The sequence below is a fragment of the Aspergillus campestris genome (assembly GCF_002847485.1).
Source record: "Aspergillus campestris IBT 28561 chromosome Unknown P168scaffold_10, whole genome shotgun sequence".
NCBI classification, from domain to species: Eukaryota; Fungi; Ascomycota; class Eurotiomycetes; order Eurotiales; family Aspergillaceae; genus Aspergillus; species Aspergillus campestris.
In genome coordinates, this window is record NW_020194345.1 from 844,209 (window position 1) to 872,047 (window position 27,839).

The 27,839-nt window shown below is 55.3% G+C and overlaps 11 protein-coding genes across 11 annotated transcripts; 3 read left to right on the forward strand and 8 right to left on the reverse strand.

The window, feature by feature from the left end:
- Positions 1 to 211: 211 nt before the first annotated feature.
- P168DRAFT_298775 (DEAD/DEAH box helicase) lies at positions 212 to 7,219 on the reverse strand (the record flags this gene model as incomplete). The annotated part of the gene is made up of 8 exons (XM_024838297.1): positions 212 to 714; positions 768 to 1,559; positions 1,726 to 1,779; positions 1,841 to 2,380; positions 2,476 to 2,882; positions 4,141 to 4,258; positions 5,120 to 6,939; positions 7,023 to 7,219. 8 exons carry the CDS (start codon positions 7,217 to 7,219, stop codon positions 212 to 214), a joined length of 4,431 nt encoding a protein of 1,476 aa, XP_024690727.1.
- A 1,375-nt stretch (positions 7,220 to 8,594) lies between these two features.
- On the reverse strand, positions 8,595 to 9,937 carry P168DRAFT_292241 (putative peptidyl-prolyl cis-trans isomerase). The gene is made up of 6 exons (XM_024837553.1): positions 9,740 to 9,937; positions 9,602 to 9,679; positions 9,535 to 9,551; positions 9,378 to 9,481; positions 9,185 to 9,329; positions 8,595 to 9,122 (listed from the first exon to the last, which is right to left on the reverse strand). The coding sequence occupies exons 1-6, from the start codon at positions 9,848 to 9,850 to the stop codon at positions 8,951 to 8,953; spliced, it is 627 nt and encodes a 208-aa protein (XP_024690728.1). The 5' UTR covers positions 9,851 to 9,937; the 3' UTR covers positions 8,595 to 8,950.
- Positions 9,908 to 10,921, forward strand: P168DRAFT_257255 (mitochondrial 37S ribosomal protein uS13m). The gene is made up of 4 exons (XM_024834546.1): positions 9,908 to 10,111; positions 10,166 to 10,210; positions 10,304 to 10,570; positions 10,700 to 10,921. Exons 1-4 carry the CDS (start codon positions 10,109 to 10,111, stop codon positions 10,742 to 10,744), a joined length of 360 nt encoding a protein of 119 aa, XP_024690729.1. The 5' UTR covers positions 9,908 to 10,108; the 3' UTR covers positions 10,745 to 10,921.
- Positions 10,922 to 10,974: 53 nt separating this feature from the next.
- Positions 10,975 to 12,654, reverse strand: P168DRAFT_257257 (WD repeat WDR12/YTM1 family ribosome biogenesis protein). The gene is made up of 2 exons (XM_024834547.1): positions 12,467 to 12,654; positions 10,975 to 12,401 (listed from the first exon to the last, which is right to left on the reverse strand). The coding sequence occupies exons 1-2, from the start codon at positions 12,594 to 12,596 to the stop codon at positions 11,065 to 11,067; spliced, it is 1,467 nt and encodes a 488-aa protein (XP_024690730.1). The 5' UTR covers positions 12,597 to 12,654; the 3' UTR covers positions 10,975 to 11,064.
- A 397-nt stretch (positions 12,655 to 13,051) lies between these two features.
- P168DRAFT_329108 (uncharacterized protein) lies at positions 13,052 to 14,059 on the reverse strand (the record flags this gene model as incomplete). The annotated part of the gene is made up of 1 exon (XM_024841427.1): positions 13,052 to 14,059. The coding sequence occupies one exon, from the start codon at positions 14,057 to 14,059 to the stop codon at positions 13,052 to 13,054; it is 1,008 nt and encodes a 335-aa protein (XP_024690731.1).
- A 431-nt stretch (positions 14,060 to 14,490) lies between these two features.
- Positions 14,491 to 17,292, reverse strand: P168DRAFT_329109 (uncharacterized protein). Its single transcript, XM_024841428.1, has 4 exons — positions 17,044 to 17,292; positions 16,489 to 16,984; positions 15,436 to 16,435; positions 14,491 to 15,382 (listed from the first exon to the last, which is right to left on the reverse strand). Exons 1-4 carry the CDS (start codon positions 17,203 to 17,205, stop codon positions 14,545 to 14,547), a joined length of 2,496 nt encoding a protein of 831 aa, XP_024690732.1. The 5' UTR covers positions 17,206 to 17,292; the 3' UTR covers positions 14,491 to 14,544.
- A 910-nt stretch (positions 17,293 to 18,202) lies between these two features.
- P168DRAFT_241105 (putative zinc metalloprotease) lies at positions 18,203 to 21,491 on the forward strand (the record flags this gene model as incomplete). The annotated part of the gene is made up of 3 exons (XM_024833748.1): positions 18,203 to 19,094; positions 19,175 to 21,246; positions 21,318 to 21,491. 3 exons carry the CDS (start codon positions 18,203 to 18,205, stop codon positions 21,489 to 21,491), a joined length of 3,138 nt encoding a protein of 1,045 aa, XP_024690733.1.
- Positions 21,492 to 21,758: 267 nt separating this feature from the next.
- Positions 21,759 to 22,606, reverse strand: P168DRAFT_306333 (mitochondrial 54S ribosomal protein bL34m; the record flags this gene model as incomplete). The annotated part of the gene is made up of 2 exons (XM_024839015.1): positions 21,759 to 22,390; positions 22,542 to 22,606. The coding sequence occupies 2 exons, from the start codon at positions 22,604 to 22,606 to the stop codon at positions 22,048 to 22,050; spliced, it is 408 nt and encodes a 135-aa protein (XP_024690734.1). The 3' UTR covers positions 21,759 to 22,047.
- Positions 22,607 to 22,963: 357 nt separating this feature from the next.
- Positions 22,964 to 23,464, forward strand: P168DRAFT_283889 (uncharacterized protein; the record flags this gene model as incomplete). The annotated part of the gene is made up of 1 exon (XM_024836092.1): positions 22,964 to 23,464. One exon carries the CDS (start codon positions 22,964 to 22,966, stop codon positions 23,462 to 23,464), a length of 501 nt encoding a protein of 166 aa, XP_024690735.1.
- A 65-nt stretch (positions 23,465 to 23,529) lies between these two features.
- P168DRAFT_292244 (zinc metalloprotease) lies at positions 23,530 to 25,364 on the reverse strand. The gene is made up of 5 exons (XM_024837554.1): positions 25,284 to 25,364; positions 25,013 to 25,195; positions 24,202 to 24,948; positions 23,959 to 24,151; positions 23,530 to 23,907 (listed from the first exon to the last, which is right to left on the reverse strand). The coding sequence occupies exons 1-5, from the start codon at positions 25,296 to 25,298 to the stop codon at positions 23,675 to 23,677; spliced, it is 1,371 nt and encodes a 456-aa protein (XP_024690736.1). The 5' UTR covers positions 25,299 to 25,364; the 3' UTR covers positions 23,530 to 23,674.
- A 745-nt stretch (positions 25,365 to 26,109) lies between these two features.
- P168DRAFT_240269 (translation initiation factor eIF2 subunit gamma) lies at positions 26,110 to 27,815 on the reverse strand (the record flags this gene model as incomplete). Its single annotated transcript, XM_024833708.1, has 3 exons — positions 26,110 to 26,140; positions 26,231 to 27,217; positions 27,292 to 27,815. The coding sequence occupies 3 exons, from the start codon at positions 27,813 to 27,815 to the stop codon at positions 26,110 to 26,112; spliced, it is 1,542 nt and encodes a 513-aa protein (XP_024690737.1).
- Between the last annotated feature and the right edge of the window lie 24 nt (positions 27,816 to 27,839).

The following is a 27,839-nucleotide window of genomic DNA, read 5'->3' on the forward strand; positions in this document are numbered from 1 at the left end:
AGAAGATAAACAGATCCGATCCAGACCAGTCGTAGAATACACACGGTTCGCCCATCGAGGAGGACCGGGGGTAAAGAAGACAACAAATATTAACGATGGGGAGAAGAAGGCGAAGAAAAGAGAAAGAGAAAGAGAGCAAACAAAATGGTGCAACAGTAAGAGAGACGACTTCAGCACACCCCGTCGAGCATTTCCAACCCCCGACCAGATTTTATTCCCGGTCGTCCATGGTCTCGTGGTCCTGGTCGTCCGCGGCACGGTGACGATCTGCGCTGTCGTGCGTGTCGGGGGCGGGGCCAGGGCCATCGCCCGCGACGGAGGAGGCGTCGCTAGCCCCGGACCCATGGCCTCCGTCGAACGTCGATGAATTCTCGTCGGCGTCGCCTTCGTCCAGATCATCGTCGTCGCCGTCATCGTCCGACGAGAGGGCGTCGGCGTCCTCGTCCCCGACTTCGCCCATGAAGCTGTCCGCGTCGCCTCGCTCCCCGACGGGGGCATTGCGGTCGTCGCGAACGACGGGCCCGTCGTCCTCGTCGCCGCTGCCTTCTCCCAGGAGCTCCCGGTCGATGTCGTCCAGTCCGTCCTCGCCATCGGCGGGCATGGACGAGGCATCGTGGTCCGGCAGGTGTCGCGCGTCGAGTCCGTCCTTGCCGGCGTCACCGGCGGGGTTCGCGGCAGCCCCCGCCCCCCGCGACTGGGCCGGCTGCGGTTGCTCTTGGGGCGCGGGGTGGACGTCGAGCCCGATGCGCCGGTGGCGGTCGTCGCACCCGCGGCCTCGGCGAGCTTGCGGCGGGCATTGCGGGCCGCCCGGGCGCGGCTCCGCGCCGAGGTGGGGGCCCGACCCCCCAGGTCCAGGGAATGCTCCAGGGCCAGGGTGGTCTGCTTCGCCTTCTGGCGCTCTTCGCGCTCCTTCTTGCGGTCTTTCTTCGGCCCGTTGGCGTCCTCGTAGTCCCACCGGTCCAGTCGCCGGGAGGCCTTGCGGACGACCGACAGGTAGTAGCTGGCGCATTCGCCGTAGTCCTCCTCCTCCTCGGGGTTGGGGAGGATCCCGCCCTTGCCCCAGGAGCTCTCGTCATCCTCCGTGTCGTAGCCGTCGGGCAGCGGCTCCAGAAGACGGCCGTAGCGGGCGAAGGGGATCTCCGTCTCCCGTTTCGCGCGAAGCATCCGGTATGCCTCGTTCCTTCGCTTGGCCAGGATGTACTCGATGCGCTGGCGGCGGTTCTGCTCGACGGCCAGCTGGTGCTGCGTCAAGGGACGGGGACGGCGCGCTGTGTTTTGCTGCGTCAGAGAAGAGTCCGTGACAAAACGGTTCAACACTGGGTGGCTAGAACCTGGAGGTGCTGGGGATGACCCGTCGGGGGTCTGTTCCATCTTGGTCTTGAGGATGAGACGCTGCTGCCCGACGGCGCGGGTGAGCGAGGACTCCCGCTTTGGCCGCTTGTACCGCGACCGGGCTGACTGTGCGGGAGTCAAGAGGTCCTCATCCTCGTCGGGTGGATACCGCTTTGCGGAGGGATGCATGGGAGTTGACATGGCCGAGCCACGTCCATCGCCGCGACCTGGATAGATGTCAGCTACAGCCGGGCCTGTGTTCCGTCACCGGAAGCACTTACCAGAAGCGATGCCCGACAGATCACCCGACGCTTGGTCGTCATCGTAGCCGAATTCTGTAGCGCCGTATATCAGTTACATGGATTCCGTCCACGGGTGGGTGTGCCGGCATACCTTTTTTGGGCCGCTTGACCACCCGGGGAAGAGGCTCATCCTCGTCCAAGATACCTAAGAGTTGGGGGTTAGTCCGGGGGAGAACATTCAAAAGATTGTGTCTCGCGGAACTCACGCTTCCGTTCCAACCGCTTGGCTTCTCCGTATTCCATCTCTTCCTGGGTATCCACATTCTCTTCGTTCGCCTGCTCCTCGGTGAGGCTCTCGAAATTGGGAACCTTGATGGGCAAGCCGCCGGTTCCCTCGCCATCCAGACCGGGACCGAAGGGGTTGTTGAGGGCCGCCTCCCGGGAGAAATCGCTCTCAAGATACCACCACATCAGCCAGAGGAAGGCACGCGCCCGGGTCTTGCTGCTGAGGGTGGCCCTCATGACCAGGTCGAAGAAATCGCGCGGGGGGAAGAAGTGCAGCTCCGACACCTTGGGGGCGTACTGGGCCAGCACAAAGATGAGGTTGACGGGGTTGGTTCGGGGGACGTTATGGCGTCGGATCTTCTCGAGGGTATTTGGCTGGTCGACATCCTCCGATGCGCCCTTGAGGATGGACTTGAGACGAGGCGCATCCTGTAGCTGTTTGTAGGCATTGGGATCCTGGTGCGCCTGGAGCGAGGGGATGGAGTGGTATGTTCGCAGCTGGGCTCGCATTTCGGGGAAGACTGCAGAGGTCATGGTGTCAGTATTGTACGCGATCACAAGGGGCCGCGAAGGGACCGGCCAAAGGGCCGATATCTAGGCAGGTAGGAACACATACAATTGAGCGTAGTATTCATCCTCCCAAAGTTAACCAGCAAACACACCATCGCCATACTGATCGCCGCCTGTTTATCATTCTGCAACTTATCCTTCAAGATCTTACTCGTCTTGCTACTCCTAGCCATCGCATCGATATAGATATCCGCAAAGTCCAAACCCTTCTCGCCGTCCGGATACCGCGTGAAGACGGGGGTCTTGTCCTCAAAGACGTTCTTCAAGAACTGGTACTGGATGTCCTTGCGCCACAGGGGGATACCGTCTTCTTTCTTGAGGTGTCGGATCTTGTTGCCCGAGTAGACCGACCCGATCGTGCCATTCGCCTGGCGCCTCGTGCCGACCGTCATGTTGTGCGTTTGCTGGTCATCTTGGGCTTCGGAGGGGGGGAAGGAGTCGTCCGCGACCGTACTTTCGACGTCGGCCATCGCGGGATTTGAGAGGGGGTTGTTGGGTCACAGTCCGCAATGGCTTTTCCGTCCGGTGGTGAGCGAGACCGCTCTGCTTGACTTTCTAGTCCGATGAGCCTGATGGGGGAGGCGAAGGGATTGTCGTAGGGTGTGGCCGGTTTAGCAGGGCGAGAGGCTGGGAACGGTCGTCGGGGGGAGGAAAAGCGGAAGTTGGCTGGGAGGAAGGTGAGTGATGATGGAGGTTAAACAGGTTCCGTCATCGGGAGGGAGAAAATGAAACAAAAGAAAAGAAAAGAGAAGGGAATTGGGATGAGAAAGGGGGGCAGAGGGGGGGATGGAAGAGAATTAGAGGATGAGGTTCAAGGAGGAGAAAGAAAGGAATGAATGGATGAAATTCCGGTGGTGAGCCTGAGGTGTGATCCCTCCCGATGATTCTGTATCTTTTCTCTACCGGGGTACGACTCTACACCACGGTTGGCTTTTACTTCAACATTGATCTATCTTTAAATAATAAATTCGAGTAAATAAATTTGTAATAATAGATTCAATCGCCAAAAGCCATGATTTTGACATTTTTTCAAATTTCAAGCCTGTTGATATGTCTCTGTCTTGGTGATATATATCTGTGTCTCCTCATATAACCAGGTCTATATAATGGAACACCCACATACACGCCATATATATAGCCAGTCCAACTAACACCGACCACATAATTACAGCATTTCCTCCTAGCTGTATATTCGACACCTCGAATTCTTCATGCAATTATCCCATTCAAACCATCCATATTAAACTTTGATCATTCATCAATCCTCACCCACATAGTCCAGGACACCGGGTTACATATATATAAACCTGTGTATTCCGTACAAAATCAAACGATTAAACCACTGCTACAAGAACATATACAGGACAAGAAATTGTCCCATACTTAGCACTAGGGGATGTTGAAGTCTTAGTGGCTATATAATGTCGTCGCTTGTATTTTTGCGTGGAGAAAAGACCTATCCTGATCGTACTACGAACTTCCATAACCTGGGATTAAGGATGTTCCTCGACCTCATTTACGAAACCCTACGCAGATAGTAAAAGAATAAGACGAGCATCAAACTTTTTGTTTGGATCAATGCTAACTCCCCGGCTCGCGAGACCCCTGAAACAGGGCCATCTCCGGCGCACCGAAACTGCGATGGACGCGACAGACCCAGGAGAACTTGGCGAATACAAGCGCCTACTCTCCCCGGGTTCGACGCAGAAACTAGACAACGAGGATCCACCCAGGCGGGAAACCCTCCAATCTAGCAAACCGTTCCTTCATGTGGACACCGCACGCTCCAGCCAAACGCCAGATAGAAATGCAATGAGTTCCCTTTCCCTCTATCCCGTACATCCCAGACGGAACAGTCCAGCAAGGAACAACACGAGCCAGAGCAGAAACGCGAGAAACATGGAAGACAAGCAGACAACCTGCCAGGAAAGACCGAAAACAAAAAAGAAAACAGAAGAAGAAATTGATAAAACGGTCAATTCTATGTTGGAAGACACGGTCGATGTAGCTGCCACAGCACCAAGCAGATGAAATCATAAACAGCACTTTTGTTTTCAAAGAACACGAAACGCCGGCTCGCCGGCCCGGCATGTGTCCCTCAAGCGGAATCTCCACAATGGCCGCCTGAAAACAACAAAGGGTATCTGGTGCAAGCGGTCGCAGGAGAAAGACAACGCAATCTATGACATCCACGCAATGCCGATCTTGACGCTCACGATCATAATAGAAATACAATCAGGAGCAGCAAGATGATGAGATCGGACCACATCGAAGACCATGTCTAAAGCAGGAGGAAAAAGCGAGCAAGAAAAGCAGGAACATCAAGAAAACGAACAGAAGGAAAAGATAAAGCAAAGGTGTTCTAAAAAAAACACAAAAGTCGTGGCGGTCATGACAAAGCCGGTCCCGAGATCCTTTTTTGCAAATAAGCAATGAAGATGAACGATAAAAAAAGAAATAAAAAAAAGGGATTAAAAAAGACAAGCAGAACACGGGAGCAGAAAAGGAGACAGAAAGAGACTCAGGAGGACTTGATCGTATCCCGTCAAAAAGCACAAATCGAGAACAGACAACGGGGGGCAAGAAACCTAGAAGGAATCAACCGGACCCGAAAGCCTCGTCAAGAGACCACAACTTTTTTTTGTGTACTGTGTGGAGATGGTAGAATATTTACCACCAGGACGACGGACCGGTAGAGCCGGAGGGGTTGCCGTAGCTACCACCACCACCACCACCGTAGCCGCCACCGTAGCCGCCGCTGCCGCCGTAGGCCGCACCACCGCCGTAGCTACCGCCGTAGCTGGCACCACCAGCGCCGCCGTAGCTGGCGCCGCCGCCGAAGGAGGGCGCACCGCCACCGCTGGGGTTGCTGGTGAAGCGACGGGCGTCACGGGTGGCACCGCCGCCGCGACCACGACCGCCACGGCTACCGCCACGACCACCACCGAAGCCGCTACCCTCACGGGCGATGCTCTCCAGGAAGGCGGGGACCTCCTGGTGGGCCTCCTTCAGGAGGTCGAGCAGGTCGCGGACGACGCCGCGGTTGCCGCGGTTGAAGAAGGCGGTGGCGATACCGGTGTTACCGGCACGACCGGTACGACCGATACGATGGACGTAGTCGTCGATGTCGGTGGGCAGATCGTAGTTGATGACGTGGGTGACGTTGGGGATATCCAGACCACGGGCGGCGACGGCGGTGGCCACGAGGATGGGGCAGCGGCCGGACCGGAAGAGGTCGAGGGCGCGCTCACGCTCGCGCTGGGTGCGGTCACCGTGAATGGCGGTGGCGGGGAAGCGCTGGTTGAGCAAGAAATCGGACAGGGAGTCGGCCATGCGCTTGGTCTCGACGAAGATGAGGGTCAGACCGGTGGTGCCGTGGGTGTGGAGGATGTCGAGCAGCACGGAGCGCTTGTCCTGGTCCTCGACGTACTCGACCTTCTGGGTGATGTTCTCGGAGGTGGAACCGACACGGCCAACGGAGAGGAAGACGTAGTCCTTGAGGAAGTCGCGGGCGAGCATCTGGATGTCGCGGGGGAAGGTGGCGGAAAACATGAGGGTCTGGCGGTCGGTGACGTTGGGCATGTCCTCGCCCTCGACGATGCGGCGGATCTGGGGCTCGAAACCCATGTCCAGCATCCGGTCGGCCTCATCGAGAATGAGGTACTTGATGTTCATGAGGGAGATGCGGCCACGCTCGATGAGATCGACGAGACGGCCGGGGGTGGCGACGAGCAGATCGCAACCGCGCTCGATCTGGCGCAGCTGGGAGCCGATGTCGGCACCGCCGTAGACGACGCAGGGACGGACCCAGGAGCGGTAGGCGAACTTGCGGGCCTCGTCGAAGATCTGGGAGACGAGTTCGCGGGTGGGGGCCAGGATGAGGGAGGTGGGGTAGGCCTTGCGCTGGCGGCCGTAGCTGAACTGACCGGGGGCCTGGGCGGGGGCCTGGGAGGGGCCGTTCTGGAAGGCCTGGGACAGGATGGGGAAGAGGAAACCACCGGTCTTACCGGAACCGGTCTGGGCACAGGCCATCAGGTCGCGACCGTTCATGACGATGGGGATGGAGTACTTCTGGACGGGGGTGGGGGTCTGGTAGCTGGCGAGCTTGATGTTGGTGATCAGGTGGTCATCCAGGGGCGGGTTAGTGAAGGCGTTGACGGGCTCGGGGACGTTCTGGCCGGACGCCTCGACGGGGATGTCGTCGTAGTTGGAGAAGTTGATGCCGGTGTTCTGCTTGGAGGGGTCGTCGGGGGCACCGAACAGCTCGATCTCGACGCGAGGGTTGGCGGGACCGGGGATGTGCTTTCCATCGCGCCACTGGCCGTCGCCGGAGCCGCCGCGGGAAGCGTAGGAAGAGCCACCACCAGAACCTCCGTGACCTGGGTTTCCGTAAGCATTGGGATCAAAGGCATGGCGCGAGCCTTCAGTGGAGCTCCAGCTGGTGTTACCATTGGGACCGCGAGGGCTGAAATCGTTGGCATGGGCCCAGTTACCGCCGCGAGAGCCACCTCTGTAAGACGGACGAAATCTACCGGTTAGCACAATCTATGCTTGGATGGTGGCGGGGGATTGAGAATAAGGAAGAATACACACCTAGGGGCACCGTAGCCGGGGCCGGCGGCGGGACCGGGTGGGGGAGCGGCACCGTCCAAGTTGGCGCCAGCGCCCATGGGACGCGAACGCAGATGGGGAGGGATGTAGGCAGCGCGGCCGGTGTTGGGGGGAGGACCCGCGGGCGCGTGCTGAGACTCGTTGAGGGAAAGGTTTCCCATTTGCAAACCGTCGGCCATGATGAAGATTTCTAGCGAGAGAGATGTTAGTGTGATGATGGGAGAGAAAACTGTGGGGGGGAAGCAGAGAAACGGATAGAAGAGACCCAGGGGCGAACGACGAAGAAACGAAAGTGAAAAAAAAAAACCAGATGTGGAGGGAAAAAGGAGGGGAACGAGGAAGAGAGATGGAGGAGCAACGTACGGGTTGGAAATCGACTTTTTTCTGTTGGAATGGAGATGTGTATCTATGCAGAGAAGAGACGGTGAGTTTTGTGTACCAGACCGGAAGGTGAAAAAGAGGGAGATGAAGCCGAAAGCGAATCCGGTTTTTCTCTATAAAACGAAGCGAAAAAGAGTCGAGCAGTAACACAGGGAGGAACTAGAAGTCAAGACGTACCGGACCAAAGAAGATCAAGCGAAGGTCTGAATAGAGAGGGAGAAGAAGAGTAAAACGAGGAACAAGAATCAAAAAAGATGTAGATGAAGAAGCCAAGTGATCTTCCGGATCTAAACCTCTAATGTAAAGGAGGAAAGGAAAGAAGGAAAATCAAGACAAGAGGATGAGAAAGAAATCAAGATGATGGGAGAGAGGAGAGGAAGGAAGAAGAGAAGAGAGAAGAGAGAGAGAAGTGATTGAATGAAGATGGATGTAGAAGAGAGGAAGAGAGGAAGAGAAGAAGAGAAGAGGAAGAGGAAGAAAGAGGCGAAGTGGGAAAAAAAAAAGGCGGACGGGCAAATTCCAGCTCGGTCGGTTTTCTTTTTGATTTCTTTTTTTTTTCTTTTGTTGACAGTCACGATTTTTACTCTTGTCAATTCTTTTGTAATATTCTATATAGACGAATGATTTTATATTTATTATACATGATATATATTCTATTTGATCTTTTTCTTTAACAATCATTGTGTCTTTGGAGGCGAAAAGAAAGAAAAAAAGAGAAAAAAAAGAAGGGGAAAAATACGATACCCACAGCGTACCAGAGGAACCACCGAGTTCCTCGTTCTTGTCCCCGTATCGATGTATTCTCGAAACGGTCCAGCCTTTCTTCTATACTTTCAATACCTTCAATACCGACAGTCTCTGCTGATACCTCCAGGTATAGATATACTACTATACTACTATACTACTATACTACCTACTATAATACTATAATACTATTGACCAAACCATTAACTAGATAGACTGAATGCATCATGCAGCCGATCTATCCCCATCCTGGTTGCTGGATGTCTTCCCCACATTCTCTCTCTCTCTCTCTCTCTCCATCCATAGATGCATACAGCCAACCACCGTCCAAAGGATTTCGCCACCTTACTATCTCCCTGTTTATTTGCCACGGCGTTGGTCCCGACCAAACTCTATCCCCTCCATTACGGCCCCGAATTTACGGCGAATGTCACTAGGTGGCAATGTCCTCATATTGTTAATGGTTAGTCACTGAAAAATACATCACACCATGCTCTTCTGGTCCGACTCCTTCTTCTGTCCATGGTTCTTGATATACACCACCAGCATTCCGACCAGCACCACCAACACCAGCATCTTCCCCACGTACCACGTCGAAGACGAAGACGTCAACGTCTCCGTCTCTGTCGCCTCCGTCACGGTGTCCGAGTATTCGGCAAAGTCGTCGGCAGTCTCGTCTTCAAGCGCCAACGCAACCAGGGGAAGAAGAACCCCCAACACCCATCAGCACACGGTGGATATCTTCAGGAACGCAGCACGGAGAGGGAGGGGGACGGAACAGGCGTTTAGAGCTCCTCGTGGCTACCTTTGGCCCCTGATTCCAGCTCGCCACTCTTCACCACCTTGATCGTCTCCTTGGGCTTGTCGCCGGGGTTCTTGTCCACGTTCTCCACGGCCTCGACCACCTCGTAGCCTTCGAGGACTTCGCCGAACACCACGTGGCGGCCATCCAGCCAGCTTCACACTATCAGCAAATGAAGACCCTCCTGGCGGGGCGGGGGGGTAAGGGTAGAACATACGGAGTTGGCACGGTCGTGATGAAGAACTGCGATCCGTTGGTGTCCTTGCCGGCGTTGGCCATGCTGAGCAGGCCCTTGCGCGTGTGACGGATCTTGAAGTTCTCGTCCTTGAACTTGTCGCCGTAGATCGACTTGCCACCGGTACCTGAAATCGTCAGTATATCTTTGATCATTCGATTGTAGTAAGACATACCATCACCACGGGTAAAGTCACCACCCTGGATCATGAAGTTCTTGATAACGCGGTGGAAGGTCGAACCCTCATAGCCAAAGCCCTTCTCGCCGGTCGCGAGGGCACTATCATACAGTTAGAAATGAACATTCATCTTGATGGGTAATTCATTCCATACCGGAAGTTCTCAGCAGTCTATCAACCATTAGCTTTCGCATCTGTATTCGGGGGTAAAGAGAATATACCTCGGGAACGGTCTTGCCATACAAACCAAGCACGACACGGCCCATGGGCTTACCACCATGCTCGATATCAAAGTAGACCTATCATCCATTGTCAGTATGTCCCTTCACAATCAACGTAGATAATGTAATGTAACCCACCTTACTGGTAATCTTCGGCCCGCGCGGCTCCTTGGATTCCTCAGCATGGACCAGAGCGAATCCAACCGCAAAGGCCAAAAAGACCGTCAGAAAAAGGTTGCGGAAATTCATGGTTGTCTCTCAAATAACCCAATTGAAGGAAAACCAGATTGATGAGAAAGGGAGATTGGGAAAGGACTGGGGAAGGGAAGGGAACAAGGACAGCTTGCAATAGACAGGGTGCGGGCCAGATGCGGAGAATGCCAAGCCTGCTCTATCTTGGTCGGAGAAATATTCCTCCTGGCTGAATTTCTTCCTTGGTTACGCTTCATCTTGAGGTGTATTGATTTGGACGATATACAGACACTCTCATCGCGTCCAGTCGTCAACATGGTAAGTGTATATCCCTTTCCATAATCCCACCACTCAATCCACTAACAAATATAGGTCTTCCTCCTAGGAGTCAACTTCCCCGAGCGGAGTCTCGTCAAGGCAAGCACCACACCACCCACACCACCGTTACCAACCATCGCGACCATCCAGCACAACCCAACGAACCCCTCCTAACTGAAATACAATACACAGAAATCCCTCGAATCCTTCTTCGGCATCGGCCACAACACCTCCTCCCGTCTCCTCGCCCGCTTCTACATCCACCCCACCTGCAAAGTCGGCGAGCTCGCCAACAAGCAAGTCCTCGACATCACCGCCGCCCTCTCCGACATGAAGATCGAGAACGATCTCCGGAGATCCGTCCTCGATAATATCAAGCGGCTCAAGGAGACGGGCACTTATCGTGGGAGACGGCATGCGCTGGGCTTGCCGGTGAGGGGGCAGCGGACGAGAAGCCAGGTTTGTTTTTTTCTTTCTTCCTTTTCTCCCCTTCTTCTGGTTTGATTTGGTTTCTTTGGATGGGGTTGTTGTGCTTGCGCTCAATTGCTGTACATGGATGAGGGGATATGTGCTAATGATTGGTTTTAGATCCAAAACGCGGTCAAGCTCAACCGTATCGACAGGAGACTTTGAGCTGTCTGTCTGTCTGGTGCTGGCATTGTTCCCTCCTATGGTTGACCTTTATGAGGGCGTGGAATGGCGTTGATCTTTTATCTCTGTACTTATGTTTTGTTTCGCTTTTTTCTTTTCGTGGAATGTACTATATGTAGATATTGAATCTATCAATCAATAACGGATACCACATCTGACAATCAACTACGACGTACAACTAGAGTGAACAATAAAAGAAGATGGAAAAAGAACCAGCATTAAGGTCAAGATAATAAACTAGTAAACAGAAAACAACTTTTCATCCAGCCAAACGCCCGGCCCATATGTGCAACGCCTCAATCCTACACCGATGACAGCACCCCCTCGCCGCGGTTGATCTGGATGCGCTTGTCCTCGCCCGCACTGACGATGCCCACCGCCGCGTCCCAGCACACGCCAAACACCTTGACGCCCTCGCCGCCCACGCGCTTGGCCTCGCCCCGCCCCGCCTCCTCCTGGCTCTTCCGCCCGATAGAGTAGACACTCTCGCCCACCACCCCGTCCTTGTCCGTCTTGGTCGCCCGGATGTCCCAGATCCGGCACGTCCCGTCGTGGCTCCCGCTGATGAGCCCATACGCGCTCTGCGGGTCGCGTGCGAGCGACACCACGGCGTTGGTGTGCCCGCGCAGCGTCATTGCCGCGATGGTCGTCGCCGACGCGCGCGGGTCGATGAGCGTGATGTGGCGCGCGGAGGTTCCCGCCGCGAGGAGGTGGTGTTCGGGGAGATGCTCCAGCGACAGCAGCGCGTGGGCCGTGCTCCGCGTGTCGACCAGGGAGCCCGTGACCAGGTCCCACGTGCGCAGCGAGTGGTCCCACGAGGTCGAATAGCCGACCGTGGCGTCCGTCGCGTCGAAGATGGCCGCCGACACGGGCGCCGTGTGCGCCGACATCAGCGACAGGGGACCCCGTTGCGGTGCGCTCACGGAGGAGCCCACCTTGCGTCGCTTGGCGCTCCTCGATGCGACGGACGGGAGCAGGTTCTCCGGCGCGGCTGGGGCATCGCCCTTCTTCGTCGACCAGAACCCGACGCTGTGGTCGGCTGAGCCGGTCAGCATGCGGTTCGAGGGCGCATGCACGGCCAGCGAGTTGACGGCGGACTTGTGGCCGTACAGCTCCAGCTGCGGGGTAATGGTGCCGGAGAAGCCGTCGGCGTGTTCGGCGTACTTCCACACGCGCACCGTGCGGTCCAGCCCGGTCGATGCGATCGCGTTGGGCGAGATGAACTTCGCCGCTTTGATGGACGCCGTGTGTCCTCCGTCCGCGGGGGCCGGCGACGTCGCGACCACCTGCGACGACATGTTCCACACCCGGAGCAGACCATCGTAGCTGCCGGACAGGATCCGTTCCTGGCCGGGAGACACCGTCGCCGACGCCTTCGAGGCGGCGGGCGACGTCGCAGAGAGCACGTCCACCGAGCTGACCCAGTCATCGTGCTCAAAGGAGGCGATGTGTAGCGGCGGGATCAAGGCCCGGACGTACTCGATCTCCAGCGTGGTTTCGGCGGAGATGCCATTGGCCGTCAGGTATTCGTCGATGGAGGTGCGCAGGAAAGCGCCGTTCACCAAAAATTCGAACGGGATGGGTTTCTCGCTCCCCAGCAGGTTGTTGACCAGCGTCGACAGCGCATATCTCCGAAGACCTACCGAGCCATTCGTCAGCATTGGCCTACTTGATATTCCATATGAACCTGCAGGGTGAACTCACCGGTGGGCACCAAGATGGGGCCGGTATTCTCGGGGAGGGCGACATCTTCCTGTTTGCTCGTGAGCTGCACACGAACTTGTCGCTGGGCGGCCTGCGAGGCATCGCCTGACATTTCGTGATCCCCGTTCATCTTGACGACGTGACGAGAAAAAAAAAGGGTGGAAAGATGGGTTGAACTGGGTTGGAAATCTCGGTCGATGAGGCGGGCAAATGAAGCGCAAAAGGAAGAGAAAAAATTACGGCCGGCGATGCGGCCACTTGCGCCAAGCGCGGAGATTCCCCGCCTACATCTACTGTAGATGTTGATATTGATACAAATATATATATGCTATAGGTATTTATAATTTGATTGTGGTTTCATTTTTAGAATAATATTAGGATAATCTACATAAATTTTGCTTCATCACCTTTGGATGTTTTCTATGGTAGATGGGAGTCTACTGCGTATAACCTGCTGATCCTCTATAGAATCATCAACATGGATGCTAGATAGTAACAATTTGCGCAGTCACGCAGGTTCAGTGGAAATATTATAGTTGCCAACTAATTGAACTGGTACACTATTACGACCTGTAGAAAAATTCATCACCAGTAGTCTGCATATACCGTACCTCCCTCAGAATCACAATCAGCAGCGCCATCGTAAAATCCATCCATGGCTTTGATAGCCTCCCAGCTGTTTTCACGAAACAGCTTCCGGAGAGCGTCCGATACTTTCTTGTAGAACCTCGGACTTGGACCATTGCGGTCGACGTAAACGCATCTCAATACTGGAGAGTCATCTCGCTTGACCGCAACGTCCGCATCACCTCGGTCAATCACAATGCCCACAGTACCTTCGCAGTCAGTGTCAAGATCACTGTCGCCGTCACTCTCATCACTGTCTTCGTTCACTACCAGATCGATCCTCCCGGCCTGGAGACTCTCCCATTCTTTGTTTTGCTGTAATCCATCCACTAGATCGTCTGCGTAGGAAGGCACATTCAGTCGGACTCTCCAATGCGAGTATGGGCGGAACCGAGTGATAATACTGTCGTGCCATGTTTCCAAAGATAATATGTCATCCCATGGCTCCGAGTCGCCCGTCGTCGCATCCATCCACAGCCGTTGGTAGCCATCAGCCTCAAGAAGAGACTGGAAGCAATGCGAATTGTGTATAGCCGTGTAAGGGCCTCCACCAACTCCGCAGTGTACTCTAAGGAGGTCAAGCTGCAGGCCCGGAAACAGTCCAAGGACCGCGCCGAGATGGAAGTACTGAACAGCTTCTGTCGCTGAGTCGTCGTCGTCGTCGTCGTCGTCGTCGCTGATGCTCATGTCTTCCCGGCCTCCCTCAGGTGCATCCGACTGGGAATCGTCGTCACCAGAAAAAAGTTTGAAGCCCACGGCAAACTGCCAAACTCTCAGATTTCGTAGCTGGGTGATCTGTACCGGGCTCATTTTACTCAGAAGATCGATCACGTCGGCGTTTCCATTACACTTAATCTCCAAATTAGGGATCGCAAGTGGCTCTGCCTCCTGATAGACCAGACGACAGACTCGCAGGATAGCGAGAGCGTCTTTGTTGATGAGTCGACGGTAGGGTCTTCGGCCCATAGAGATTGGTCTGAAATACTCGACATAGATCATACGGCGGATCTCTGCAGGTAGGGAAAGGAATGAGAGTGAAGACTGATAGGCATGCATGATTTTGCCTTTTGAGAAAGATCCTGACGAGAAATGATGTTCCAAAACGTCAAATCAACAACGACACGACAATGAAAGAGTATTCAAATGCAGTTATAAAGAGAATAGAAATGTTGATCCGTAAACGGGACATAGATGGGTTAATATACATATGCGGCGGAAACTGGAGCGCGTTAACTCTTTTAGCGTCTATAGGGTTACTGGTTGCCTGCGCCTCACTCACTAGTCGTATTGTTGCCTTACGCCTGCCTATCGTTGACCACCATCTGTCCTGGCGCGTGCCTTCATAGAGAGATGTACATAGACGGAAGGTGGGGTAATAAATGAGAAATATTATAATTCAACTGCTTAGCTGACCCGTATATGCAAAATAATGTGGTTTATATAGAGTCTCCTCACATCCCCAACCCCTCCTGTCGAGAGACACGCCGGATCTCCGCAATGGCCTTGCGCCGGTAGTCCGACTCGGCGAACAAGGCCTCGATCAAGTCGACGACTTCGTCGGGCGAAAATTCCAGCCGGAGTTCCCCTTCCACCCACAGGAACTTGATGTCGGCCAGCGAGCTCTCCAGGATGTTGACGAGGTATTGGAACTTGAGCCAGTTGCGCACGTAGACTGCCGTCATGGGGACCGGCTCCCGCTCCCCGTGGTCAGACGATCGGGGCACGAACAGATCCTCCAGCTGGGAGACCCGACTGCAGAATTCCACCAGCCGTTGAGACTGGGGCTCTGAGATGTCTCCGAGGTCCTCGATGTCGATGATCATCTTGTTGATTATCGTGGACACCAGCGACCCGATTGATTGGAGGAGTGCGGAATGGGAGAGGATCGGTTGCCACTCTTTGTAAACGTCTCGAATTCGGTCCACCGCGGCGCTTACGGCGTTCTCGCACTCGCCTAGGAAAGGTTGCTCGGAGCATTGGCCGAATCCTTGGGCGCCGTCGAGGAGATCGGTCACGATCGTGCGTTGCGTCTGCATCTCCTTGGTGTAGGCGAATTTGCCGAATTTGGCCAGCGCCTCGATGTCCGGCTCGAGCCGGGTGAGCTGATGCTCCTCCACGATCCCACGGATCTGATCGGCTAGGTATAGGCTATCGTTGTACAGATACATCTGACCGGAGCTCAGCTTCATGCCGTAGAAGGACGACGCCGTGGCTTTGAACATGGCGAGGACCAGCGTGGGAAGGGCGAGAAGACCGGCCCCCGAAGCGACCACACGGGGGTGGGAGTGTCTGGAAAAGATAGGTCAGTAACCGACATGCACTGGGAGTTGATGGGGACCTACGTCGGCTGTGAAATGGCCTCTGCGTCTTGCACTTGCTGCAGAACAATCCGGAGGATGGACGCAGGGATGTCTGTGACCGTGTATACCTCTCTCAGGGTAATCTCTTTGGGAGAAGTAGAAGAGGGCGCCGACTGCTTGCCGTTCACCGGGTTGGCCGCACTTGATTTCTTGTGCGGTGGATCCTCCTGTGCCTCCTCCTCCTGATCCTCGTCACCCCAGCCCCAGGCATCAGCTTCGTCATCGTCGTCAGCGGCTGCACCAGCCTCCTCTTTCGCTTCGTCGTCCAGCCCCCAAGCGCTAACATCTTCCTCATCGTCCTGTGTGTTCGTCTTCGGTGCTTTGGAGTCGTCTTCATCGTCATCCCACTCCGCATCCCAGTCATCGGACGGGGCCTTCTCCAGTAAGACATCGTCTTCCTGGGAGACTTGCTCTTTTTCCACCCTTTCCACTTGCTGGGTGGTACCTTGGCTCGCAGCAAGGACTTTGCGAACCTGGTCCAACGAATCGACCCGGCGTCGGGCCAGCCAGAGACGAGGCGCTTGGTTGACCCAGGAAACGAGTTCTTCCTGACCTTGCCACCCTAGGGACTCAATCTTCTTGGCGACTCCGAGGACATCGTCCAACATGCGTTCAAAGTCGCCCAGGCCGGTTAGTTCTGTAGGAATCGCCGAGGATAACCACGACGCGATCACCTTGGAGGAGAGCGTCGGGATGAAATTCGCCGAGAAGGGGTCGACAACAGCCGACGGGAGGCACTGCCGTAAGAAATCCAAGACCGTGGCTATGCGGTCCAGGACCTCAGAAACCGTTGCTTCCGATGGCTCCGGTCCGACTTGTAGCGAGGAATTGTTCACCTGTAGCGCGCGACTGTACCCATCGCGACTCGGCACCAGGATAGGCTCGACAACTGCGGATATGAGGTCATTCTGGAATTTGTCGTTGGCCGCCGCAAGCAGTTTCAGACGAGACAATGCCGAGATAGTCTCGTCGAGAGAGTTTCCTAGTAAACACTTAACTCGAGTCGCCCATCATGTATTTGGAGCACACCCTTACCGCTGTTATCCACGACTTCCAACTTGCGCTGTTTCTTGTCGACATTCAACTGCTCCGCCCAGCGCGTATGAAGGGACACAATGATCTCCCGTCGCAATTCGGCAACATTCTCAAAGAGGACGTGCATCACATTGGTGTTGGAGAACAGCCTGTCCTGGTTGACGGATCGTTCCACCTCCTCCAACGTGTCAATGGCCTTCATCACCCGCCCCTCTCTCAGCGTCCCCCGCCCAGCCTCGAGCTGCTGATAGAGTCGCTGTACCTCCTCCAAGGCGCGCGTCACCGCCTCGTTGAACACGATTTCCGTCTCGACCAACCCGACCTTGGCTGCGGCATCCTCGACCTTCATCTGCAGCGGTTTACTGTTCTCGTGCTGCGCGACAATCTCCCGGGCCGTGACCCTCGACCGTTCTATGTCCGCATGAAGCTGCTTCGCTTGCGAAATCCATCCATCTGCGTCGAAATCATTTCCCCGGCTCAGTGAGCTAATCTCGGCCTGTCATTCAAAGTAGGGGATTAGTCCTCCGTCGTGTTCCGTAGAGCATCTCCACTTACTTCCACCTGCTCTCTCGCCTTTGCCAATAGCTCCAATTCATTACTGAGAGCCGACGCCGGAAATTCAGCGGCGATCACCTGCTCCGACGCTGGATAGGTGCCATCGGCGACGAATTCCAGGACGGATTGGCACACCTCCTGCTCCGACGGTTTCGACGTCATGTTTCCACTTGGGATACGATTGTCTTTTCCGACCACAAATAATCCAGATCAGAGAGAAAATCACACGTCGGGTCACCAGAAGTCAAGGTGGAGCAGTGGATGGTGAAGAAGACAGCAACGCAGAGAGGCCAGATGAAGGTCCGCCTCACCGCCTTTGAGGCCCAAATGGCGATCATCGTATGGAATCCACCGTCTTCCCTTCTTCTCTACGCGTTCAACTCGGTCTCTGTCGTCTGGGAATGCTGCTTCTGGCTCTTTCTTTGATGAAATCCGTCTCTGGAGAGGATGCGACCATGTGGACACCTTCCTCGCCATATAAATCACCCCCTTTGAGGCTCTCTGGTGATCAACTCTTGAATCCAAGGACATACTTCTGGGACTCGTCTTGATTGGATTGGAGTCAACTCCACTTCTCCCCTCTCCAGCAGGTCAACTGTCCGTGGTCCACGACACATTTCCGACATTCTCTCACCCAATTGTTCCTGTTTCATACATCTCTTGTGTGAAGAAGTGTCCAACGTGTCGTTTCGTTTGTTCCTACGAGGCTTGGTTGGGGCTTTTTCCTCTCGTTCAATGTAAGTTGGTCTGCTCCTCTTTTTACTATTCCGCGAACGGAGACGACTTTGGGAGGAGAAAAAGTGAAAGAAAGGGTGGGAAAAGAAAAAGTCGAGGAGAAAAAGAAGAACGAACGACGGCGCTATGACTGCCTAAGACATATGCGAAAGACGAGACCGAAGGGCTATGATAGACATCACCTCGAGGGTCATTCTTCTGGCTTTATTGCCCCTCTTTCTACTTCGTCGCCCTCCAGTTCTACAAGGAGGACCCTCCCCACTTGGTCGTGAGGATGGTGTTCTCACGACGTCACCCGCCCCCGTCTCATACAGCCCATGAAAGGATAAATGGCTGACTGCCCCCCGCTAGATTGCTCCGAGAAGTCACGATCAGTTCTCGGATCGAGACACGCCACCAGAGATTCTCCAATTCCCTCCGCAAGATGTCACCCAGTCAACAAACCCACTTTAAGCTGCTCCAGAAGTTCAAGCCGGAGTACTCGCCTAGCGAATTTGTTCAATATGAATCGGAGCGCACGGGCATGCGAGTCGTGGTCATTGACCAGCAGGGTCCCAAGGTGACGGGGTATTTCGTCCTCGCCACCGAGATCACCGATGATTCGGGCGCCCCGCACACGTTAGAACACCTGTGCTTCATGGGGTCGCGCAACTACAGATACAAGGGATTTCTCGATAAGCTCGCCACGCGGGTCTATTCGAGTACTAACGCCTGGACAGCCACCGATCACACCGCGTATACGCTGGATACCGCAGGCTGGGAAGGCTTCGCGGAGATCCTGCCCATCTATCTGGAGCATGTCATCGCGCCGACCCTGACCGACGAGGGCTGCTACACCGAGGTGCACCACATCGATGGCACCGGAAACGATGCCGGCGTCGTCTATTCGGAGATGCAGGGCGTGCAGAACAATGCGGCGGAGCTGATGGATCTGACCGCTCGGCGATTGACGTACCCCCCCGGAGTCGGATTCCGGTACGAGACCGGCGGGATGATGGAGCAGCTCCGGGTCCTGTCGGCGGAGCGCATCAGAGAGTTCCATCGCGAGATGTACCAGCCGCGGAACCTGTGTCTGGTCATCACCGGTGAGGTCGACCAGGCGAACATGCTGGAGGTCTTGGATAAATTCGAAGACACCATCTTAGACGTGATTCCCAGCCCGGAGTCGCCCTTTAAGCGCCCGTGGGTGGATTCGAAGCAGGCTCCGCCGCTGGAAAAGTCAGTCCTATCGAGGGTGGAGTTTCCGGAGGAAGATGAATCTTTTGGTGAAATAGAGATTCGATTCCTGGGCCCTGATTGCTCCGACCCGGTTCAGTGTCAGTACCTCCTGTCCCCCACCCCCTCCGGCTCCTCATAAGGAGCCACATTTGATAGAGTGAAGCTCATGCCATTGTAGCGGGTGCGCTGAATGTATCCCTTCAGTACCTGGCGGGGTCGTCTGCTTCCCTGCTGGATAATATCCTCGTCGAAAAGGAGCAGCTGGCCAGTGCGGTTTTCTATGCCACGGACGACCACCCTAGCATCGAAATCCGCTTCACGCTGACGAGCGTGGAGACTGAGAAGCTGGCCGAGGTGGAGAAGCGATTCTTCGACGTGCTTAAGGAAGCCATGGACAAGGAGCTCGATATGAGGTACCTGAAGGAATGCATCGACCGGCAGAGGCGGACCTGGAAGTTCTCCACGGAGAGCTCCGCGTCTTCGTTTGCGGAGTATGCCATCTCCGACTTCCTGTACGGCAAGCGGGACGGCTCGACCATGCTGGATGTTGCCACCCTGAAAGAATACGACACCCTCGAGCAATGGAAGGAGACGGAATGGCGCAGCTTCATCAAGAAATGGATCTCTGATGCGCCCCACGTCACCATCCTGGGTGTCCCGTCCACCAAGATGTCCGACACGCTGAAACAGGAGGAAGAGTCTCGCGTCGCAGCGCAGAAGAAGCGCCTGGGCGAGAAGGGGTTGAAAGAGCTGGCGGACCGCCTCGAAAAGGCCAAGGCGGAGAACGATAAGGATATTCCGAAGGAGATGCTGGGTAAGTTCGAGATTCCTGGCATCGAGTCCATCCATTTCGTGGAGTCGACCACCGCACGATCCGGCGAGGCCCTCAAGGCGGGACGCCCGGTGCACAAGGCTCAGCAGATCGTCGATGCGGACGGTTCGGACCTGCCGCTGTTCATCCACTTTGAGCACATCCCCAGCAGCTTCGTGCAGCTCTCCCTGCTGATCTCCGCCCAATCGGTGCCGGTCCACCTCCGCCCCCTCCTGTCCGTGTACACGGAAGCGTTCTTCAACGTGCCGATCAAGCGCGACGGCAAGATCATTAGCTTCGAGCAGGTGGTGGTCGAGATGGAGCGCGATACGGTCGGTTATACTATGGAAGGAGCCAGGACCATGGGCAACTCGGAGATGTTGCGCATCTCCTTCCAGGTCGAGGTCGAGAAGTACGAGACGGCGATCGCCTGGCTCCAGGAGATCTCCTGGAACTCGATCTTCGACGTGGAGAGACTCCGCGCCATCACCAGCCGCCTGCTCTCCGACGTGCCCGACTCCAAGCGCAACGGCGACGACATGCTCGCAGCCGTGCACGTCATGGTCCACTACGCGCCTGAGTCGATCGTGCGGGCCCGCAGCACTCTGGTCAAGGCTCGCTATCTCAAGCGCATCAAGCGCCAGCTGGCCGACGAGCCCGACACCGTCGTGGCGCGCATGGAGGAGATCCGGGAGGCGATCTTCAAGCCCGAGAACATGCGCTTGCTCGTTATCGGCGACCTCGAGCGGATTCCGAACCCGGTGTCCGCCTGGAAGCCGTTCACCGACCGACTGGGCGCCCCAGGCGCTCTCCAGCCCATCACCGCGCGACGCCCTCTGCTGAGCGAAGCGGGCCGGAACCTGGGTGGTCACTCGTACGTGGTGCCCATGGCGACCGTCGACTCCTCGTTCGCGTACGCCACCGCGCGCGGTCTCGACTCCCACGACGACCCGAACCTCCCCGCCTTGCTAGTAGCAACAGCCTACATGAACGCGGTCGAGGGACCGTTGTGGGTTGCAGTGCGCGGCAAGGGCCTGGCATACGGCACCAACTTCGCCTACAACGTCGAGACAGGGTTCGTCAACTTCGACGTGTACCGGTCTCCGAACGCGCACAAGGCGTTCGAAGCGAGCAAGCAGATCGTCGAGGACCACCTATCCGGGGCGATGCCCTTCGACCCGCTGATGATGGAGGGCGCGATCAGCAGCATCGTGGTCGGCTTCGCCAACGAGCAGGCGACGATCGCCAGCGCCGCGCTGGGCAGCTTCACGCGCCAGGTGGTGCGCAACCTGCCGTCGGATTACAAGGAGAAGCTGCTCCGGAAGGTGCGGGACACGGGCGTGGAGGACGTGAAGAAGGCTCTGAGGGAGATTATCCTGCCTTTGTTTGCGCCGGACACGGCTAATATTGTTGTTACTTGTGCTACTGTGATGGAGGAGGTATGGTTCCCCCGTCTTCTTTTCTTCTCGAATCTTTCCCCCCAATCAGATATGCTAACTAGATACTACAGAACATCAAGAACGGCCTCCAAGAATCCGGATTCAAGCCCCAGGTGCAGCCGCTCAAGGAGTTTGAAGACGACTACGGGCTGAAGGTCGACGGCGAAGAAGCCGACGAGGAGTCCGAGGAGGACTCTGAGTATGAGACGGGATCTGAAGATGATGAGGAAATGAGTGATGCTTGATATGTTAGATCCGCTGTTAGATCTATATGATAGAAAAGAAAAGAAGAGAAACGAAAAGAATAAGACAAATGGACTTGTTTCCAGGCTTTCCCTTTACTGCGTATTACTCATTGGGGGGTAGAACGTGACTTTGTATAGACCATATGTAACTTATGACCTGTGTCGGCTACGAAGCAGTGTCTTACCTGGTTCTAGCACAATGGAATCATAGATCAGAGCAAGCACGGAGACAGGATGATACCGATAGGTAGAAGTAGAAACAAACAGGTACATATGTATGTATGTATAGTACACGGGGTGGGCCAGGCAGGGCACAGCAAGACATATCTCAAGAGCACGAACTCAGCAGTAGGCCTCGGCCCGTAATCGAGAGAATAAAATAAGAAAACACATCTATAAGAACACAACCCAGGACAGAAAAGAAAGCCTGTAGCGATCAGGCGATCATCATCCCCAGTCCTTCCCTTCCCTTTCCCTTGACCAAATCAAGACAAGCCAAGATCGAAGAAGTATTCACCCCCTAAGATAACATCAAGAGCCAGAATAAACCAATAGATCACCAACTAAGACTCTTCCTCCCCTTAGCCCTCCTCCGCTGGATAATCAATCTCCCCCCACGAGAGCGCAGGCGCGCCAAGAACCCATGACGGCGTTTCTGCACCCGTCGCGACGGGTTGTACGTTGCGCGCTTGCCGGTCAGGGGGGCACTCGCTGAGAAAGACCGGGTTTGGAGGGCGAGACTAGGCGAGAGAGGAAGACTCGGGGAGAGAGATGAAGAGGGAGAGGGAGAGGTGAACGCGGAGGGGCGGCGGATGGCGGAGAGGACGGATTGTTGGGGGGTGTGGATTGTTGAGAGGGTGCGGAAGGGGGTGGGTTGGATTGCTCGGGGAGTTTGGAATCTATTATTTGGTTAGGATTGTATTTCTTTTGTTGTTGGAGGGGGTTGTTAGGGGAGTGAGGAGCGGTGTTGAGGGAGAGTGTTGCGATGTGGCTGGGTTGAAGATTGGAGATTGGAGATTGAGTATTGAATTGTCTGATTGAGAGACATACCGAGCAATTGGCGCAGCAGGAGCCTTAAAGGCAGAGGGCAGGGCCCTGCACCGGAGACAGAGCATGATGTTGTGGATGTTGTGGTGGCGGACGTGTCCAGGTTGAGTTGGTTGATTGAGAGTGGATGAGATGAAGTTGGAAATTGAGTCGAATCTCCGGCGGAGCACGTGCACAGACCATCCCGGCCGAACTTTTTTCTTTCCCAAGTCTTCATATACAACTTCATATCTCAAAACTGCTAGACAGGGAGATTTTTTTTATTTTGTATTGTTACTCAATTGATCCACACTTACGGAGTACACTCGATTAACGACACTTGACATCTACCTACCTACGACCTCTACCTATCTACACAACCTACAATCTACCACCACCACTACCACTACCAACATCCGCAAGAAAAGAAGAATAAAGCAAGCAAAATGACAACAATCCCCGCCCCCCTCCCCCCCACAACAATCCTCACCAGCAAACCCATCCCGCAATCAACCGCGCACGACTTCCTCGCCGCCTACCTCGACCGCGCCAACACGGACCCAGCACTGCAACCCAACGCCGGCATCAGCGAGCACGGCCCCGTCTCGCGCACGACGGCCGCCGCGCCCAACCTCATGCTGCACAATCTCAAGCGCGTGCAGGCCGGTCTTGCGGGTGAGGTGCTGGGGAGGGATCTTGCGCTTGCGAACTTGAGCGCTGAGGGCGGTGCGGCGCAGACGAACGGCGGGGCGGAATGGGAGGATGCGAAGGAGTTTGAGGTCAAGGAGCAGCCGGATGTGGTGCAGTATGAGGATGAGGGTGAAGGGGTGCCGATGGAGGTTGATGGTGATGGGGAGGGTGGAGTAGATAAGGAGGAGAGGAAGAGGAAGAAGAAGGAGAGGAGGTTGGCGGAGAAGAAGGCCAAGATGAATAAGAATAAGGATTAACTGGGTTCTTTTTTCTTGTTGTTTGGGTGAATGATTTATGTTGGTGTGGAAAGGTATACTGCATGGGCGTGTTTTTCATTTATTTCTTGTATTCTTATTTAGACGGAGTTGGGCTATCTTATTTCTGATGTTGAGTGTCATTCTATAAAATACACCAGATGTCATATTCAACTCCCCGATCATGTTTAAACGACCACGTCAATCATGACCTTACAGCTCACGATCACTGGCCTTGACCGGCTTCTCGCTATCCTCGGTCACACCGCCAGTCACCTTGCCGCCCGACCAGCCCAGCGCCTTCAGTCGCTCCGACAGGATCGGGTGCGAGTAGTGGTAGCTGGCGTACATCCAGTCGGCATCCATGGTGCTCAGGTTCTGGATCTGCAGTTTGAGCAGCGACGAGGCGAGCTCCTTGGAGTAGCCCAGCTGCACCGCAAAGGCATCTATGAAGGTCAGAACCAAATTCACCAAAAATAGACAGAGAGAGAACATACCAGCTTGGAATTCAAAGCGACGGCTGAGAATGTTCATCAAAAGCTTGACAACCGCATCCATCGGAGCCAGAGCATCCGAGAAGAGCAGGAATCCAACCATGATGGGCATCTCGTTGTAGAAGCCAAACGACTCGTACAACGACCGGTTGTTGACAAACACCGAGAACAGGGCGAAGATGTAGAACATGTGGGACTATCCAGAGAATCAGCTCAGTCATAATCAATAGGGATCAAATCACGTACCTGCGCAATACCAAACAGCTTGGTGGTGTGGCTCAGGCTCCAGTGGCCCAGCTCGTGACTCAGGACGGCGACGACCTCCTCGGGCTCGCTCTTCTCGATCAGGGTATCATAGAGGACGATGTGCTTCTTCCAGGGGAGTCCATAGAAGTAGGCGTTGCTGTGGGCGCTGCGCTTGCTGCCGTCGATGACGTGCAGCTCCTGCAGCGGGAAGTCCAGTTTCTTGGCCAGTTTCTCCACGCCGGACTTGAGCGCACCGGGTTCGAGAGGCGACAGTTTGTTGAACATGGGCAGGATAACGATCGGGTAGATGGTGATGGCGAAGACCTGCACGAACACACCGAAGAGCCAGAGGTAGTAGAAGAACGAGTTGCCGGTCTTTTGGACGATCTTGAGCACCGCGCTGATGATAGGCGTGCCCAGAACGATACCCAGAAACTGGCCCTTGATCATATCCGTAACCCAGAGCTTCGGCGTCTGCTTGTTGAAGCCGAACTTCTCCTCGAGGACGAAGGTGCTGTAGTACGAGACGGGGAGAGACAAGACCGTAGAGATGATGTTGAATCCGAAAACGAACAGAAGCGTCTGCGTGATTTCGCCTTGGAACCGAGTAGGGAGATACGTCGCCAGGAAGAACCCGCTGGCGCCCCAGAGCTTGGGGAGAAAGTCACCGTAGATGAACGCGAGGTTCTGGACTTGTGCGTAGAGACCGGAGAAGAAACTGAACTTGGCTTTGGCGCGACCGTACGCCTATTGATTCCAATCATCAGCAACCGTCTTCCAGCTAGATGACGATGGATTGAGGGCAACCTACCTGACTGCGGTCGAAGACTTCCTGCGACACCTCCTCCTTCAACACCTGCGGGGGCTTGGTGCGCTGGAGGACCTTAAACTGACGGAACGACAGAAGTCCCTCCAGAACGAACTGGCCCAGGGAGAATCCCACGAGGACATTCTTCCAGGGGAACAGTGGGCGGTCCAGCAGACGCGCCAGTTGCTGCAGCGGGTTGGACTAGGTTAGCTCTCTCTATACATCGTCACACGTCCCTAACCGGACATTCCCTTCTCCAGGAGAGGGGAAGTACCTCGAGAATATACATGATGACACGCGCAGCACAACCAACAATTCGTGTTATGCTGTTTGTGTTGGTGGGAGAGAAGGTGGATGAACAAAGAGAAGAAGAGGTGGAGTGTTCAGGGTAAGCGGACTTAATGCCACTTAGTCAACAAACAAGCCCTCCCGCGGATCTGACATGCCAGATATACGAGATCAACATCAACGTCCACTCGTGTCCGACGATTCGATCTGTCTTTTTTTATTTATATAGGTTACGAGGGTTTTGGAATGATATTTTCTAACAATGCTGTAATTTCTCATCGCATTTCGTCGTTCTGTCTTCTCTCTCCCTTCATAAAAGACCAGTGACATCTACAGAGGTCCATGCATGTTCAAAGAAGAAATAGAAAAGGGTAAACGTCCAAGGAAATATAGAACGGAGAGGAAAGAGAAAAAAAAAAAGTAGAATGAGGAAATTTTTTCACGAAACAGCGTCATAACACACGTCAAAAGGAGCCAGTTCTACTCCATCCGCCCAACCCAACTCATCCCGGTGGATGCAAGGGAAAACACGCCCAAAGACAATCGGGGGAAGTCTCCATCCGGGTTACCAGAAGGGTAACCGACAATCTCCTACGTTCGTGATTTCAGGGCGTGAGCCTGAGAAATCCTTGTCCGTGACCGTAACCGATTCTTGACAGCTCTTCCCCACGAGAATGGGAGCTGCCCGAGAATCGCACGGGAAAAGGGAAGGAAATAGAGATCGATCTTTTCAACCGCCTCGGAGGATCTTCTTCCCCTCCCTTCTACCGCCGGTTGGGTCGAGCTGAATCTATCCACGAGCCTCGGCTCGTTTAGTTCAGGATGGGCTCGAGGGTGTTACCACTGTTCGTCATTAGAATCTGCATTTGCCAGGACAGAAGACACGGAGCAAAGGGGGCGCGTGGAACAAAAGAGAGGGAAGGAAAAACTTACGCAACAATGTTGGCCCATCCAATCAGACGCCAATGCTTGTCGATTCTCCGGCTGATGGCGATCTTCTCTCCCACCTCGGTACAGGCCGGGCTGGTCAAGCTGAGCTTGGCGGCATCGGCCTTGACACCCATCACCTTGGCGCCCGTGGCCGTCGAGCCGATGTTGACCATGAGCACTTCGTTCTTGCTCAGCTTGGCGACCTTGGCCTGCTTGCCGTCGGCGGTCTTAACACCCAACAGGCGGCGCAGCAGGAAGTAGTTGACTTCCAGCTCGGTGTAGATGGCGGGGAGACGGCCGCGGTGGCCCAGGACGAAACCGACGAGACGATCGGCACGGCACAGGGTCGGGTCGACGCGGGTACCCACACCGATCAGGCCACCGGGGACGGCGAACTTGAGATCGTTGTGCTCGGCGAACAGGGAGACGATGCGCGAGAAGATGGGGCGACACTGGATCTTGCCGTTCTCGTCCTTGGTGACGAGACCGGGACGGATCTCGATCTCGTCGTTGAGCTTGAGCACACCGGTCAAGATGGAGCCACCGGCGACACCACCCTTGAGGTCCTCGATCTCGGCACCGGGCTTGTTGACGTCGAAGGAACGGATGACAATCATGTGCGGCGAGGCGGTGAAGTCGCGCACGGGGACGGGGATGTGGGTGACGAGATGCTCGTTGACCGCATCGATGTTGTACTTGAGCTGGGCGGAGATGGGGATGATGGGGGAGCCGTCGGCGACGGTACCGCGGATGAACTTCAGGATGGACTGGTAGTGCTGCAGAGCACCATCCTCCCTCATCAGGTCGACCTTGTTCTGCAGGATGACGATGTGGCTGAGCTTCATGATCTCGATGGCGGCCAAATGTTCCGAGGTCTGGGGCTGCGGGCACGTTTCGTTTCCGGCAATCAGGAGGAGGGCGGCGTCCATGACGGCGGCACCCGACAACATGGTACTCATGAGAATATCGTGCCCGGGGCAGTCAACGAACCTATATGAGAGATATCAGCCATGCGGGTTCTCCATCACCCCGAGACACACACCGCGGATAAAGTTATGACTTACGAGACATGGCGGAGCAGACGGTAGTGACCCTGGCAGCCCTCGCGCTCACACGGGGGATCGACCTCCTTCTCACTCTTAAAACTCTTATAGCACGTCGGGCGCGGGCACTCGGGGTTGTCACACTTGTAGATCTTGGCGTTGGCGTAACCCAGCTTGATGGTGATATTGCGCTCCAGCTCGTTCTTGAAACGGACCGTCTGGACCTCCGAGATGGCCTTGACCACGGTGGATTTCCCGTGAGCGACGTGACCAATGGTACCGATGTTGATGGTGGCCTGGCGGGCGATGATTTCGGGGGACAACGGGGTCAGCGTGGAGAGGTCCAGGGTGGTCGGGTCCGGCTGCTCGGGCAGGACGGGGCGCTTCGGGGGCTGAGGGGCATCGGACTTCTTCATGGCCGACTTGACGGGCTTCTCGCCCTGATCGAGGGGCTCCTGGTCCTCAACCTCACCATGACCGTTGGCGCCCAAGACGGGGGAACCGGGATGGGACTCGTCGTCGGAAAAGTCACCGTTGGTCGCCATGATTGCGGGTATGTGATTCCAACG